General features: G+C 39.0%; 1 protein-coding gene across 1 annotated transcript; it reads left to right on the plus strand.

The window, feature by feature from the left end:
* The first annotated feature begins 1,768 nt into the window (after positions 1–1,768).
* On the plus strand, positions 1,769–17,103 carry ivd (isovaleryl-CoA dehydrogenase). The gene is made up of 12 exons (XM_036593220.1): positions 1,769–2,036; positions 3,771–3,860; positions 4,710–4,761; positions 6,985–7,154; positions 7,391–7,484; positions 9,721–9,851; positions 10,639–10,735; positions 10,860–10,953; positions 11,046–11,127; positions 12,420–12,524; positions 12,644–12,716; positions 15,835–17,103. Exons 1-12 carry the CDS (start codon positions 1,908–1,910, stop codon positions 15,966–15,968), a joined length of 1,251 nt encoding a protein of 416 aa, XP_036449113.1. The 5' UTR covers positions 1,769–1,907; the 3' UTR covers positions 15,969–17,103.
* The last annotated feature ends 452 nt before the right edge of the window (positions 17,104–17,555 follow it).

Below are 17,555 nucleotides of genomic sequence, written 5' to 3' on the forward strand. Positions count from 1 at the left end.
GCGTCTACAGCAGATTACTGACCACAATAGTAATAATAATAATAATAGTAATAATAATAAATATATAAAAAATAAAATATAAACAATACAATTATTATTGTTTTTATTATTATTATTATTTTTACAACAAAAATACGGCAAGTAAAAGCCTGAACGTTATTATTTATTTATAGAGACAAAACGGTCATTATGTACACGTTATTCATTTCTCAGCTTCAGAAAAAAATATTATATAATATCTGTGTTTCAGTATGTAGTGTCCACTCTTCGCCTGTGTTACAGCTTCCATTCTTTTCAGGAGACTTGCTTTCAGTTTCTCGGTTAAATGCGGGGATATTTTTCCACACCTCCACAGTTCAGTCTTAGGAGTTGGTTGCACTTTCTGCCTCTCACGATCAGAGTAACCCCAAACACCTTCAGTGATGCTGAGGTCCGGACTCTGGGCTGGTCAGTTCATTGTTTTCTTCTTGACAGCTTCACATCCTTTCAGAGCCATAGAGTTGAGTTGTCTTCTCATAGTGGATGGATGGACTTGTGGATTTTTTTCAGACGTGAAGCAAAAGTGGAGTTTGATTTTCTTCTCTCTCTCAAAGATGAAAGCTTTAAGTGCCGTTTATCTGATAGTGACAGTTTTGGAGGTCTATCAGGTCTCACACAGTCATTCAGGGTCTTGTTCCTCTGTTTCTTTTGATTTAACTAAATAATTTTTTGAACTCCAGTTTTGAAAACTGCTTATTTTTCACATATTTTCTACTGACTTTCCTCTTCCTTATGCAAACAGATTATTTTATATCAGATCTCTTCAGAAATCTCTCCTGAGAAATGAATAACTTGTTCTTAACTGTATTTATGAATTGCTTTTTTACTGTTAGGCCCATTTAAATTCCTTTTAACTTGTAACTAATTTAAAAAGCTTAGTTAAGACAGAGTCCTTTTTGACCACACTCAGCGACAAGAGGAAGAAGAAGATAAGATTTGTTGTTTTTTTACTGTGTAACTTTGTGCAAAACTTTTGTATGTTTTATAAATGTATTTACAATTTTGTTTTTATTTATGATTTTATTCATTTATTTGTTTTATTTATGTGGATATTTGTTTTAAAATATGTAATTACATTAGAAATCAAACTTTATATCATTTTCAGGTGAAATCTGGAATTGACATGCTACACTCTTACAAAAGATGGTTCTTCAAGGGTTCTTCAGTCAAGGGAATGGTTCTGTTTAGAACCACGAGTTCTACATTGAACCATTTCATGCTTAAATGGTTCTCTGCATGGTGAAATGGTTCTTCAGATTGATGGAGAATGTGTTGTATATGTTTCTACATAGAACCTTTTTGAAAATGGTTCTTTAAAGCACCAAAAAGGGTTCTGCTATTGTTACAAGCTTGACATCATAGCAATAGAACAGAACACTTTTTAGGTCTATATAGGACCATATATAACACATTCTCCATCAAGCCGAAGAAACATTTCACCATAAAGACAACCATTTAAGCATGAAATGGTTCTATAAAGAACTCATGGTTCTAAATAGAACCCTTGAAGAGCCATAATTTTTAAGAGTGTACTTAAAGGCCTGAGTTACTGACTAACTGAAGACTGATTATTAGTCATAATAATAGAGTTATAGTCCCACGCAGTGTTCAGTAACCTGCTCATTCAGTCAGGCTCACTGTGAGAACACGTCGTGCAGTGTTTCCACCTCCGGAGGATGAATCTCAGGTTGAGCAGATCTTCTCCTGGTCAGTAGGTGGCAGTAAAGATGCGCAGTGTTCGAAACAGAACCGAGAGAATAAGAGAAGTCGGTGACAGTTGTTTAACTGGCCGGCTGACCTGAACACTTGCTTTTTTAAATAAAAATTGCTCTATTTTTAGCCACTTTCGCTTCCCTGTTGGACTAAAGATGTTTTCTGCTAGAGGAGCTTTGCGACTTGCACAAAGGCTTATAAGTGTTACTGTTCCTCGACGTGGATGCGCTGCAGCTATTCCTGTAGATGACGTCGTGAACGGGCTCACAGAGGAGCAGATCCAGGTAACCACACAGCTCCTAAATGAAGCCATGAGTAAGTGTGGGAATCTCTGTTTAAACGGTGGACCATGTTTAGCTGTAGGCACAATGTAAGCGTGGTGCCACCACAGTCCGAAGTCTTCTCGCCAGCTAGTTGTTGGAATTTTCCCGTTCCACCTTAAATGGTGCAGCAGTTACTTTCGGAGGCGCCAGAATGGAGCTGCTACACCATTTAAGGTGGAACGGGTAATTCTATTTGCGAGTTTATGTCTGTGGAGGTCTTCAGTTATCCGGACCTTTTAACTGTGTAACTAGTTGTAGTAAATATAGGTTAGTTAGCTCGTTTTATAATGCAAGTTCGGTCGCACTGACTTGTTACCAACTGCCAGACTAGGCAAATCAATGAGCTGTATGTCTGCAAAACCCTGCAGACATATTGGCTCGCATCTTGGAGAGAATATCCCCCAGGAATTAGGGAATGTGACAGAATAATGCTACACCTGAGCGCGGTTCAGGACACTGAAGGTAAAGCAGGGTTTAACACACACAACAGAGTCTTGTAGCTAGCTGGCTGGCTAGCTAACTGGCTTCTGAGGTCAGTGTTGTTTATTCTGTGACCACAAAACTGTGTAGTTAACTACGGTGCTGACAGCTGCCATAAAAATAATAAAAAAGTCCATAAAATTTGCAGGCAGGACAGTCTTCTAAGTTAGCTGTGTAGCTCCTATGAGTGACGTGACCTTGCACATCACTGACTAAGGAGTTTGGCAAATACGGAGCTGCTGACAAAACAGAGCAGATTAATTGTACTGTACAGCTCTACTTCTGTGATTGTCTGTTAAGACTAATATCGCTGGTGAACAGAGTGAACGGTAATTGTAATGATAGGGGTTATAGTGGATAAGGCTATTCCACGTTGGGGGAGGGGGGTGGGGGGACGTGCGGAGGGTGGGGCCGCATGACTGATTTTGATTGGCTGAAACGCCGTTTCATTCACTTAAAAGGCGCAGTGATATGCAGTTATCCATAAAACGTCTTAAGAGAATTTTGACCATAAGTTTTCTCCTAAGAGCTGCGTAAAATCTCTTTGGCGAAATGTTTAACTGGAAATTGGGGAAAAAAAATCCATAATTATAAATTGAGTTTAGGACCCTAAATTTAAGTTTCAGAACTTTAGCTTTTGACATTTGCAAAAAAATGAATTAAAACGCACAGCTTTAAATTTATTCCTTAAGTATCTAAGTGAGTTTAACTGAGGATAAATGCTTAAGATGTTTTGTGCAAGTGGCCACAGGCACTGTTTATCTGGCCAGGAAGACCAGCACATCCACTCCTTTCTGACTTGAGGCTTGACAGCTGAATGTAATGTGCCAGACAGTCAGTTAGTTGTGGTAGTGATATTGGTGGGTATGCAGTTGAATACCTGCATCAGCAAAGGGTTCACCTTAAAATAGCTGAATTCACTAATTAGAAGGGATGTTTGGATAGACATATAGTTTATGTACTGGCCAGATGCTTCTTCTACAGAAGAATCTGTGAATGCTGAATCTTGTTCTGATGCTGGGTCTTTATTATCCATCATCTTAGTACTTATTGTAGGTTCTTGGCAATTGTAACCTATTTTGTATCCAGAGGCTGCTCTGTTGCTGTGTCAGGATGCAGACTATGGCATAAGTCAGCCTTACATGTTATTATATTCACTATGATGGACATGCTGGAACAACACATGCTAACACAGTGCTAATATTTTTTCACCAGCTCAGACATACAGTTCAGAGGTTCTGTCAGGAGAAGCTCTCTCCTTATGCTGATGAAATTGACAAGGCAAATGACTTCCCACGCTTGAAGGTAAGTTACTACACGTTCTTATATTAAAAGCAACACATCACATTGGTATTCTTGAGAAATTTTAAATTCCTATGCTTTTGTCAGTGAATAATAGAGCTCTATCAGTACAGTGTGTCATACTGTGTCATTGTATGCATGCTAGCTTTTCGATAGTGTGTTAGCTAGGGGCTAGCACATTAGCTTGTTTTGAGTTTTTAAGCATTTTAAATTGAGGCACAATGAAGCACAACTTCTGTGTTTTTGTACTGCTATGAAACCAGTCTAAATGGTACACATTAACTATCCTGTGTTTTTGGGGGTAGATTCTGACTTCTTTGCAGCCAAATGTTTACTAGCCTATTTAATTTAAAGCTCACACTGTGTGGACTAAATAAGCACAAGAAACAGCATATTTCCAGTACTGTATATTAGCCAAAGTCACAATATAAATATGATTAGTTGTTCTTTGATGGGCCAGACTGGCATTTTAAGGTGCCTGTTTAAATAATATGAATCAAATAAAGTGCTACGTTGAAAGTAAAAGGTTAATGGCTATTTGGCACAATTTTAGTGTAGATGTAGAAGCAGCATTCAAATACACTTACCTGCCTCATGTTACCTCATAAAATTGCAACACTGATTGGCCAGAATAAAAATGATAAACTGGCTGAGTACCGATTGGATGTTTACAGCAATTATTTCTCGATTTCTGATTGTGCACCTCAAATGTTAACATAAACCACATTTGTACCGCAATCTTTACTTTTGCTATATTGAGAAATGTACTGAATTGAGACAATACTGAGCCATTACACCCCCAGTACATAGAGTATTTTAAAAGTAGATATCTCTTTTTATTTTTTGCTTTAGGAGTTTTGGAAGGAGGCGGGTGAACTTGGACTGCTTGGGATCACAGCTCCAGGCAAGAGCTTTTCTGTACCATTTTGGTTAAATGTGGGAGAACTTGTATCTGAGAGAGTGTCAGAGAGGTTCAGAGAAGAGCAAGTAGTTTGTTGTTGGTTAAGAACTGTAAAAGTATGAGTGGTTTCTTATATGATGTATATACTTAAATAAATATATTCTTTGGTGTGATGGAAGAAATGGTTCTGAACATAAGATGTGTGAGTGTGAAAACTTCCTCTGTCAGAGTTTAAAAAGACTACTTCTGATGCAAAGGCTGCAACAAATATTCAATAATATTTGGTAACATGAATAATTATAATATTAAAAAAAGAGAGAAATAATTTAACCAATGTATTTATTACTCTTATGCACTTCAGTAGGGAAATAAAAGTTTGTTTATCAGGCTAAATGGTAGCTTGTCACCAGTAGCTTGCTGATGCCAGTGCTGCAGACCAGAGTCACTAAAGGTTGAGATTTGGCACAGCTTGCGAGACTCTCATAGTTCGAGGAAGCAGTACTGGTCTTAACACCAACTATGTTTCCTACTGTTCTGAATTGCTAGCTAGCCAGCTTGCTCTCAGTTGCATTTATAACAGAGAATAAATGAGTGCATACAGGCTAGCTAGCTGTCCAGAACTGTAGGAAAAATATTCAGATTGCACTGATCATTAAAGCTGATGTGGCTGAGCTTATTGCATGATATAAAGTGGTTTCGAGCCACTTAAAAACCTTGATCACCCCCTATTCACTGACAAAAGTTGACCAAAGGCTGTTTCCTCTGCTCTCCTGATCAGGGTTGCCAGATTGGGTCCAAATTTAGCAATTTCATGCAACTTGCTATGAAAATGATAATGTTTTTCATTACCTTGCAAAAAAGAGTATTGAAAGAGAACTCGATCCAAACTTGGAGAAGGACATATCGTCTGAGGATGTAAGTGAGTTACTTACTGTGATCAACATGTCTTCATCAGTATAATGTTGATTTTGCATTTGAGACCTAAACATCTAGCCGGACCTTTACTTTGAGCCTCTGCATTTGACGTTGATATGTAAAGACATCTAAAGTAGTCTACAAAGCTCCTGCAGAATCTAGCCTGACAGTTTTGACTTTTAAAATACTATTTACACTGATCAGGCATAACATTATGACCACCTCCTTGTTTCTACACTCATTGTCCATTTTATCAGCTCCACTTACTACATAGATGCACTTTGTAGTTCTACAGTTACAGACTGTAGTCCATCTGTTTCTCTGCATACTCTGTTAGCCCCCTTTTACCCTGTTCTTCAGTGGTCAGGACCCCCATGGACCCTCACAGAGCTGGTACTATTTGGGTGGTGGATCATTCTCAGCACTGCAGTAACACTGATGTGGGATGGTGTGATAGTGTGTGTTGTGCTGGTATGAGTTGATCAGACACAGTAGTGCTGCTGGAGTTTTTAAACACTGTGTCCACTCACTGTCCACTCTATTAGACACTCCTATCTTGTTAGTCCACCTTGTAGATGTAAAGTCAGAGACGATAGCTCATCTACTGCTGCACAGTTTGTGTTGGTCATCCTCTAGTCCTTCATCAGTGGTCACAGGATGCTGCCCACAGGACGCTGTTGACTGGATATTTTGGTTGGTGGACTATTCTCAGTCCAGCAGTGACACTGAGGTGTTCAAAAACTCCAGCAGCACTACTGTGTCTGATCCACTCGTACCAGCACAGCACACACTAACACACCACCACCACGTCAGTGTTACTGCAGTGCTGAGAATGATACACCACCCAAATAATACCTGCTCTGTGAGGGTCCATGGGGGTCCTGACCACTGAAGAACAGGGTTAAAGGGGGCTAACAAAGTATGCAGAGAAACAGATGGACTACAGTCTGTAATTGTAGAATTATAAAGTGCACCTATGTAGTAAGTGGAGCTGATAAAATGGACAATGAGCGTAGAAACAAGGAGGTGGTCATAATGTTATGTCTGATCGGGGTAAATGTAATTACATTATTTGTTGTAATAATAATGGGTATTATTTTAATAGAAACAGCAATGTTCAGTTATTATAGTGAGACTTATCTTATTCTTGTAGAGTAACCAAACATTCGGGATGACGTTTGACAGAGTATTCAAAAAGTGTAAATATTCAGTAGTTGCAGCCATAGCCAAGAACCTTTTAGGAACCTGCTTTTAACCTGAACTTTGAGTCATCAAGGAAAGCCTTGTGCCATCTGTGTTTTCTGACCACAGTGGAGTATGGTGGCACGGAATTGGGCTATCTGGAGCATGTGATCGTAATGGAGGAGATTTCTCGAACTTCGGCAGCTATTGGACTCAGCTATGGTGCACATTCTAACCTTTGTGTCAATCAGCTGGTACGCCATGGCAACCAGAAGCAGAAGGAGAAATACATGCCGAAGGTAGGAGTTTAGACAGTGCATTCAGTCTAGAGATGGGTGGGTCCGTGCGCTATATCCCTTGTTGTTGTCAGCAGCTTAAAATCACTCTGTCTATCTGTGCTCATTAAAGTGTTACAAAAATAGCATAGACAGACTGTGATTGTAATAATGCCTGTACGCCTGTTAGAATGGATTCCAAGCCTCTATACGTTAAAGCTGAGAGGCAGAAATGGACTCACTGTATGTTTTTGTTCTAGTTGATTACAGGAGAACATGTAGGTGCTTTGGCCATGAGTGAGCCCAACTCTGGCTCTGATGTGGTATCAATGAGACTGACCGCAAGGAAAGAGGGTGAGCTGCGTCCCTTTCCTTCCACCACTTTACTACATGGATCTGTTATTGTACATCCTGATTATATTTCTCATTTATTTTTACATTTATGACATTCAGCAGTTGCAGAGAGATGTAATCATGTTACAGCGGAGGTGAATGTAGTGTTAGGGGTCTTTCCCCAGGACTCTTTTTGGAATAGCATGATGTGCTTGCCCAGTGGTATGCTTTGTGGCTTAATGGCTATATATGAATAGAGTTTAGCTTCCATTAAAATGATAGTTCAGGGGAAATGACCCCTAGTGTAGTCAAATACATGTATGGTGTCCTACGTTCGCTTCTTTATATTGCACTGGAGCTGCTAGAATAATATAGCTAACAAGTAATGTAAGCATATGACAAACTGTTATCTATACAAATGGACAACAATATGGGCAAAATTCAGGCTTTAAGATGACCGGTGCTACTGTTTTTAGATGCAATGTGCTTGTGTCCTTTTATATAGATAGCACTGTCAGAGACCACAGAGGCAAGATTTTGACCCTGTTAACACTTGGAATTAACATCCAGTCACCAAGATCTGAATGATGGTGCTCTCACTGATGATCCTCCAATCAAGACGGAACAAATTTGCTCTTGCCCTCTTTGATCGTAGCTTCTGCATCCAGATATTGATCCGATCTCATTTTCCTACACAATATTTGAATTCTAAATCATGCTGGAATCGCACCAGAGTAGGGCAGACCCAATACAGTAGGGGTGTAACGATACACTCAGCCTATGATTTGATTTGATTTACTATTTTCACATGTTGATATTCTGATGATATTTTGAACAAAATTTTAATTAAAAAAAGTGATGACCGTTTTCATTTGTGGCATAATCAACTATTGAAATTAGAGCAATGAGGCAGGGGGAGTGCTGGAGTGTGTTTATAGGAACAAAGTTGAGTTGTGGGTGTTTTTCCTTTACAGCCTCATAAAGTTAGACAGACTTTGTGTTTATACATACACAGATCCAATCACAACGTGTGCATGACGACCTCAGGATCAGGACAGTTAAATTTGAACACATTACGATCACAAACACGGTTACTCCTGTACGGACAGTAGGCTTGCACTGATTAGCAGTTGTATCATGGATCAGCAATAGATTCAATCTTTCACGACTCAAGTTGGACGATTTAAATGTCAGAAAAGCACAGTCTGCAGCTTTAAGAAGCAGTAATTATATTTGCACACAACAAGATAAAACACACAAAGCTGTGATGCAGGCTTCTGCGCATGGATCGCCCTCCCTTGCGAAACGTGAACAAGGGCGTAAACAGTTTTGATGTTGTGGTTACATGTCAGTTAATAAAAAAAAAAAAGGAAAAAAAAAACTATTATTGTAATAATACTAGTAGTACTAATAATAGACTACAATAACTGTAAAGGAAGGAGCCGTTTATAGGCTGCATACTCACAGTTAATTTCCTGTAGCAAAAACAAGCAAAAAACATATGAATAACTGTCAGATCTGAGTTTCTGAGCAGAAATTCACGCATGTTTACTTCTTCTGGTTTAAGCAGGCTTTTCTGTGGTGTTATCACATAACGTGCCTTGCTGAAACAGGTTATTGGAGAAAGGAGGCACAGAAAGAAGTGGCCTCTGAGTGTTAGCAGCTTTTTTTTTCTTTTTCCAGAAAACTTGCTCACAGGTAGTGTAGCAAAGCAGCTCTTTTTTTGAGTGCGTTTTGTTTTGTTGTGTGTGTGTGTGTTTTTTTTGTTTTGTTTTGTTTTTGTTACACATAATACACCACACATAATACAGTTATCACTTGCCGATGACAGTCGGGATCAGACTATAGAACATCCAGAAATGTGATGCATCTTAATGCAGGACCTTTTTAAGATTACATCTCCAGACAGTTTAAGGCATGTATGCGGTGATATAGGCACACAGTTAGCACAGTGCTAACTGACAAGTGTATGCTTCCGTTATTGTTAGCTTCATTAGCCTTGTAAATCTATAGGGCAAAACAAAAGAAGCAAACCAACACCAAACATGTCTTGGCTGATCAACTACAGCTGTGGTCAGGGGAAAATTGCTTTAACAGCAAATCCTGTCTTCCTTTACATATGATTATGAATGCATGATTGAACCTTACAGAAATATATCTCTTCATTGTAGCTCTTAAATAAACCTTTGTGTGCTTTTGTTTGCATGAGCTACCTCATACATCCCCCTTTTAGCTTTGATCTGCTGTGCCCTTTAAGGTGACCACTATGTGCTGAATGGTAATAAGTTCTGGATTACGAACGGACCAGATGCGGACGTACTCATTGTCTATGCGAAGACAGATCCAGAGGCAGCTGCCCGCGGCATCTCTGCTTTCATTATAGAAAAGGTTAGCTACGCTCGTGCGGATTTTAACTCAACCTACTGCCCATGAAATCGCTTTTTATTGATAGGATCTGTACAAAACTCAGCATTTGGGAGCAGTGTCTTTTTGAGTGTTTATTAGGGCTGCACAATATGGACATAAAATGCTTTGTTCGATAAAGCCGTTGGAGATCACGATGATGATACTAGAAGCGCAAAATTATTGTTAAAATAGTCTGCCTCTGACTAGATGTGCCAAGCACAGACATTTTTTTACAACATAGACAGAAATCTAACCTCTAATTTAAGCAAGTAGCAAACAATACAAAAATTTTAAAAGCACAGTTTACTGTTATGAATATATATGTATATTTTTATTCTCAGTGTAAGCCTACAAAAACTAATATATATGGAATTTCTCAAAAAAGCTTTGTGGTGATGCAGGTTTGTTGTAACAATAGCCATTACTGCTCATACATCTCCCCATACAGACTACGCAGTTTGCACACAACACCGAGAGTGAGAGTAGTCATCACATTTTAAGCATTTTTACACCGTAGTAGTTCAGGATAGAGTAGTTTTGAGCTGTGAGCCATTTAACTGAATGGTTAAGTTACGTGGGAGAGCAGAGTTCAAGCCCATTGCAGGGAAGCATCTAACACCACGTTCTTGCCAATATGATCCGTTCTGTCAGCGCAGCTCTACCTCAGAAAGTCATATCGCGAAAACAATACAAATATGATTTCTCAAACAGTCCTAGTGTTTATTTTAATTCTATAAGCTTTTCATTTGTTTAATGTTTGTTTCTTAAGGGAATGCCTGGTTTCAGCACTGCACAGAAGCTGGATAAGCTGGGAATGAGAGGCTCAAACACCTGTGAGCTAATCTTTGAGGACTGCAAGGTTCCAGGTGTGTGTGTGTTTCCGCATGCAGATGATGGCAGTGAAGTGCTTTTGACAAAATGGAACTGCTCCTCTGATCTTTGTTCAGGTGGTTCTGCTGCATTTTTTATAAAGTTCATTGCTGATTTCAGTGGAGAACGTGTTGGGCCCGTTGAACAAAGGAGTGTACGTACTGATGAGTGGACTAGACCTGGAGAGACTCGTGCTATCAGCAGGACCTTTAGGGTAATGTATGCACAGTTGGCTTAAATTAGAGCAGACATTATGTTCTGTTAATTGGAGTATGGGTTATTATTTTGGGCTGTCTTCTTTTACAGCATCATGCAAGCTGTGCTTGACCACGCTATTCCCTATCTGCACGTTCGAGAAGCATTTGGTCAAAAGATCGGTCACTTCCAAGTGAGTCCTTGTAGTAATTTATCATCGGTATGATTTATGATATTTACGTAATGTTTTTCTAATGTGCATTTTATATGTACATTACCGGTCAAAGGTTTAAAAAAAACCTGCTCATAGGTGATATTTACTTACTTTTACAAGGCTATTTTCCACATTTAATAAGACCTCAAAACTCTAAAACAACATGCATGGAATTATGCAGACACAAAAAAGTTTTAAACAAATGAAAACAATTTTAGATTTTAGGTCCTTTTAGAAATTAGCACCCCTTTGCTTCAGGAGGAGCGAACTAAGATGCGTTTCCAGCAGAACTAAAGAAAAAACACACATGCTAAGAGCTTGTACATGTGCCTTGATGCCATAGTTATTGCTTAGTAAACTTCACACTAGTTACTGCTTAATAACACAATAATAAGCAGCCTGTTTATTGCCAGCTACTGGCTTCTCAAGGCTAATGTTGTAATCATGTAAGCACGTTACAAGAATATTATAATGTCCCTCTATACTGAAGTGTCACTCAAAAAAATCTTTTTTGGAAAATTAGGAGCCCATTGTTTGTAGACAGAAGACTAAGAATTAACCAAGAGGTTTACATTTGAAGGACTATTGATCAATTTGACACTTATTTCCTTGCAAAACATGGATATTTCACTACAGAAACCAACCAGAAATAGATTCATATATTACTATATAACCTCAGATTGTCAGGTAACAGCACTATTTGATATGTAAGCATAGCTGAAACTTAGTTGATAAGAAAATAAAGTGCATTAAGAATTACTGAAGCACTGAGGAATATTTTGTTAACTTTTGACATCCCTAATTGAAACCATCTCTGTTAATTAGAGCTAATGATGACAGCCATAATTACAGTCAAAGTAATTGCACATATCCTTTTTGCTATAATTGCATAGCCCACAGAATTAAGGAGAGAAGGAACAGTGTGTTCTCCTTTTTGTTACATGGTGCAGTATAACTGCAAAAAGACAATTTTTTCACTTTTATAATACAAAGTTGCAGGCACAGAAAGTGCTTGGAGGCTTTATTCAGTGGTTTTCTATTCTAGTCCTGCGGGACTGTTGGACTGCACAATGTTTCCCTGGCTCAAACACACCTGATTTAACTCATGAAGGGCTTTATAAAGAGCTGATGAGTTGAATCAGGTGTGTTAGAGCAGGCAAAACACTGTGCAGTGCATGGATCCCTCAGGACTTGACAGAGAACCTTTTCTTGTATTGTTTTTTTGTGTGTTTGGATAGTAATTCTAGTCTGCTTTCTTATGAATCCTCTAGCTGATGCAAGGAAAAATGGCTGACATGTACACCAGACTAAGTTCGTGTCGTCAGTACGTATACAACGTTGCCCGGGCTTGTGACAAAGGGCACTTCAGTGCCATGGTGAGTGCGTTAAGAGTTTGACTACTTCGTTTGAAAATCATTTATTTCACCCCTGGAATTGAAGCACGCAGCAGTTCCAGGTGCCGTAGTAGCAGTATTGATTTGTGGTGTTATTGTAGGACTGTGCTGGGGTAATCCTTTATTGTGCTGAGAACGCGACTCAAGTTGCCTTGGATGGAATTCAGTGCCTGGGTGAGTGTCTGGCAATGTGCACTGCGGGAAGTGTAAAACATACCTCTCAGTGTACTTCTGCAAAGAGCAGCTGTTCTATCAAACTTTAGGGTCCATCAGGGAATACTGCAACAAATCCAGTCTTAGTTGGGAATTACATTATGAATGATTATGTAATGAGCTCTATCAGTGGTTACTCATTTGCTCATTTGTTAAACGCAAACAGCTTAGATCTGTACCTAGATGCCCTTCAGATAGCAACAGTGAAAAAGTGTGTACAGCATAAAGCAGAGGCTTGTAGTCTTTGCTGTGCTACATTGGCCTTGTAAAGAAAGTATATTTCAGATGGCAAACATTCATCTTTTGGGAAAGACTGTATTATTTAGATTTTTCAGTGAACCATTCCTCTGAAGCATTAGCATCTATTCATTTCAGTAGCTGTGAGTCACCCTGTAAAGCCTAAAATAACAATTTAGAAGTCAGAGATATTGGGTCAGATTTGGTGGGAGTTTATTTGGACCACATCATACGTGTCTTAAGTATTAACATCACGCACAGACTCAAAAAGAAGATCCGGCTCCATGTTCAGGTCTCAGATGCAAAATCAACATTATACTGACTGAGTTCTCTTTGAATACTCACAATCATCAGATTTGTCTGCTCAGGAAAGGAATCCAAAGCACAACCGACGTTACAAAATGTTCTTCCACATATTGTATGCAGTTACACCAGAGAGGTCTCCAAATCCCCAAAACTTAAACAGTAGGGATTTTTTTTCCGGATCAAGTATCAGAATGTTTTTGGCGCTTGCTGAAACCAGTCAAACCATAATGAGTAACCTATCTAAAATTAAATAGGTGTTCATGTAATTGTTTCTATAAATGAGTGGTTTGCACCTTAACTGTTATATTTTTCAAATCTAGCCAGTTTTAAATGAAGTGCATTAGTTAGACACATTATGTCAGTTTATGTCACGTACAGCTGTGTGTAAAGTATCTTTCATTGTTTTGTTTCATTCAAAACAACACACTGTGCACCCCAGTACTGAGGAAAAACCGATGATGAACTGTGGTACAGCAGCTTTGTGAACTATGTACTGAAACTAAACCAGACGGTGGTGTACACAGTAGGATGGTATGGTCTCTATATAGTAGGGGTGGGAATCTCTAAGCACCTCATGATTCGATTATGAATCAGAGGTCTGCGATGCGATTATAAAATGATTATCGATGCATCTTTTTTTTTTTCTATACATCATTTCTATTTTCTCACTGAATGAGGACTTGGTAGTTTTAAGGCAAAGTATTTGTAATGATCCATAATGAATGGATCCAATATCTTTTATTAATAAATCAAATGGAAGTGATGTGGCAAGTGAACTAGAAGGCTCTCATTCGCTGCTATTGCTCGGAGCACATGAGACGCTGCTGCTACTCACCTGCGATAAAATGCGCAGTTACGGTGAAATAAGATCCAGTGGTAATGAATGTCCACGCAGCGTGTTACAGCCATCCTACCCGTTTTTAGTGACCTTTATAATTTTGGTTTTGGTCTCGTTGTAGAGAAAGGGGTGGGGGGGATCGCCGTGTCAGTAAAATATCTTCGAGACGGGACGTGTGAAACATAGCGCGAAAGCCCTGTTTCGCAACGACTGAGAATTGGCGTGCAGACCGCAGGTCACATAGCAACGATGCGTTATTCACATTTATAAGCATCGCAGTTGGTTTCCTGGTACGTTAAATCTGCAGCAAGAGACTGTCACACACTAAAAAGTCACAAAGATGAAGTCGCTTCTCTTCTGAATTTTCTCGTTCCACCTTAAATGGTGCCGCATTTACTTTCGGCACCTCAGTCAGAAATTAAGGTGGAACGGGAAAATCCGAACAAGAAGCTGGAGAAGCTTCAGGCTCGTAAGACAGCCGAACGCTGAGAGACATTTTACAAGAAACTGATCTACTTCTGAGGAAAAGTTTTCTGGCGGAAATGGGAGGAAAGCGGCTGTAGGCGAAACTTAAAGCAGAGCAGAGTAAATCTGCGTTCTCGTTTATATTGTTTAGTCTATATTAGGACATTATCACATACTGAGACATAGTGGACATTAAATGTCATGGCTCCCAAGGTGGTTTGATTTTTGTTGAAAGGACAAAATGGCTCTTCTTATCATTTATGTTGTGACTCCTGACCTAACCTGGCTTTTAATGCAGAGGGTGCCGGTCAGATTTCTCACTCATCCAGTTGTGTTTTTGTTATGTGCCGCCACAGACTGTCCGGGCGCTGCACTTACCCACTTCCAAGTTCCGCCTATTGCGTTCCGTCAACATTACATTATAAATTAAATATTTAGAAAATCGATTTTTGACATTTGTGAATTGATTCAGAATCATTCGCGTCCGCATCGCGATGCATCTAAGAATCTATTTTTTTCCCTGCACCCCTAATATATAGCCTGTTTTACAATTATTGACAATTTAAGAAAAAAAGCTTTTATACTTCACAATTATATTAGGTGATACATAATATATGCTTTTTTACCTCCATTTTCTCAGTGTAGGGGAATATGCCTATGCAGAATGTTTCAAGTGACCAGCAACCGTACTGCCATGGCGTCAACAACACAAGCAGACCCTCATTCTGCCTGACTGGCTCATTTATTCATTAGCACTGCAGCATACACTAGGCTTACGTCACATGGTATCAGGTGGTATCGGATGTTGATATCTGTGCCTTTTTTTGCGAGTACGCGTAAATTAGCGCAGTTCTGGACAGATACCCGACATCAGTATCGGTATTGATGCATCTCTAGTACATACTTGTACATAGTGTTGCTTTAAGTGCCTCACAAAACAAGCGCTCACTAGATGAATATGTTAAATTAGTGAATCAGTGTATTAAACCATTGAAAATTGCCTGTAACGTTGTTTTGAAGTATTTTTTCCTCTGGAAAAATTAGGGAATTTTAAATGGCAGTCTATGGCGTATTGTGTTTTTTGGCACCAGACGGGATTTAAGCTGTTTAGCCATTAGGGCAAGCCAGGTTCACTGGACCAGACAAGCCCTGCCCCCCTATCAGTTGAACAGTTGCTAGATTGTGCTTGCCTAGCTCTTTATTCTATGACTCTGACTCTGTTTGCATCCACAGGTGGAAACGGTTACATTAATGACTACCCAATGGGCCGTTTCCTCAGGGACGCTAAGCTCTATGAGATCGGCGCAGGCACCAGCGAGATCCGAAGGATGGTCATTGGCAGGTCTTTCAACGCCATGTTCAAATAGGACCAGAACCAAACAGGAAGCAGTTTGTCAATGCCTTATGCAGAGTCATACTATTGTAAAAAGCTGCAAATGCCATGCAGAGATCTAACAAAGGGGTGAACTTCCATAGAAGTTAAAGGAATATTGCAGCATTTTTCAACCTAAGCTGTATCTACTGTATCTGTATGGTGCTTCCAGTTAGCATAGACAGTAATGTAGATGTGATTATATGGAAACAATTGACTGGATGATGTGATTTGTTTGAAATATGTGACTGTTAAACATGAACAGCCAGTACAGTCTTATGACATTTTATCTTTATCTTCTTATGACATTTATCTTCCGAACACGGGAGCAACACTGTACAAACGTAGCCCCGGTTACATTTGCTCCCCCTGAGGTTTTCTTATATCCATACACAATCAGGCAGTTTCCTGTGAAAACTTCATTACTTCCATTACATTGATAAAGAATTACCACAGACCCCCTCTTCTGGAAAGTTAGTCCCACCTCTGAAAAAACAAACTGTGCATATTTACAGGGTCATTTACAGATTCCTTCAACCTAAGAATGAATTAGTGATTGAATTTAGCGGCTGCCCAGTGGCTTCTGTTATAAGTGTGTTTTAAGTCAGTGGGTTTTTTCAAAGTACAAAAAAGCGTAATGTAAATTATTGTCTGCTAAAACTGTCCACAGGCTACAGATGTATCAGATAAAGATTAAGCTAGAAAACACTGGACAATTCCTTTAATTTCACTAAATTGAAGTCTATGAAAAGATACCTTATTGTAAGGCAGACACTTAGTTAGCAGTCTTGCAGTCTATTGTATATCCACATCATATGGGAAGCAAGACTGAATGACTTGCAGAGCTGGTAAACTGTGAAAACAGACTGATCACACTCAACGCTAAAATGTTTATCCACCAGCTTTTTTCCCCCTTTGTGTTTGTCTTGGGTGTTTCTATAGTATGCAGGAAATTGTGCATGTAGGGAATAAATATTTAGTGGTGTCTTTCATATGATGGTTATTTGTAAACTATTTTGTATAATATCACACCTTTGATGAAACTCTAGCAAAATCCTCTTAGATATTTTGTTTGAAGCCACCTTGGTTACATATTGTTTGTGTAGAATAAAAACAAAAGCTTGATCCAATTTTCTTCAGTGCATTTCTTTTCTGTGCTTTGTAGAGTTTTTGCAAATACCGACGCATTCTTCCTTCTATTTTGGAGTGCTTTTCCGATATTATTTCCGTCGACAGCCCCATGATACAAACCGCTTTTTCATTAAAGATTCTGAAAACATCAGTCGAAATACGGTTTTGTACAAAAGTCCAGTCTTCATTTATTTCACCTGCAGTCGAAACAGCCATCCAGTACAATTTATTCATTTTTCAGGATATTCTTCTCAGAAGATTAGATATGTGAGAAGACGTCTCAGTGCTGTGGGTCTGAAAGGATGTGTAGCTGTAAGAAGCCGTTACTGAGAAATAAAAAACAAACTAAAAAGAAGAACATTTGCAAATCAAACCAAGAAGAAGCTGCTGGTTTTCTCAGAATAATGAAGTGACCACCCCAGAGTCCAGACCACATCACTGAATATGTTTT

Source organism: Colossoma macropomum, unplaced genomic scaffold (assembly GCF_904425465.1).
Source record: "Colossoma macropomum unplaced genomic scaffold, Colossoma_macropomum, whole genome shotgun sequence".
NCBI lineage: Eukaryota > Metazoa > Chordata > Actinopteri > Characiformes > Serrasalmidae > Colossoma > Colossoma macropomum.

Excerpts from the sequence above, each read along its gene's own strand:
- ivd (XM_036593220.1), top strand. The coding sequence starts at position 1,908 with ATGTTTTCTGCTAGAGGAGCTTTGCGACTTGCACAAAGGCTTATAAGT. Across the intron at positions 2,037-3,770 it reads TCACAGAGGAGCAGATCCAG|CTCAGACATACAGTTCAGAG; the intron begins GTAACCACACAG and ends TTTTTTCACCAG. Across the intron at positions 7,155-7,390 it reads AGGAGAAATACATGCCGAAG|TTGATTACAGGAGAACATGT; the intron begins GTAGGAGTTTAG and ends TTTTTGTTCTAG.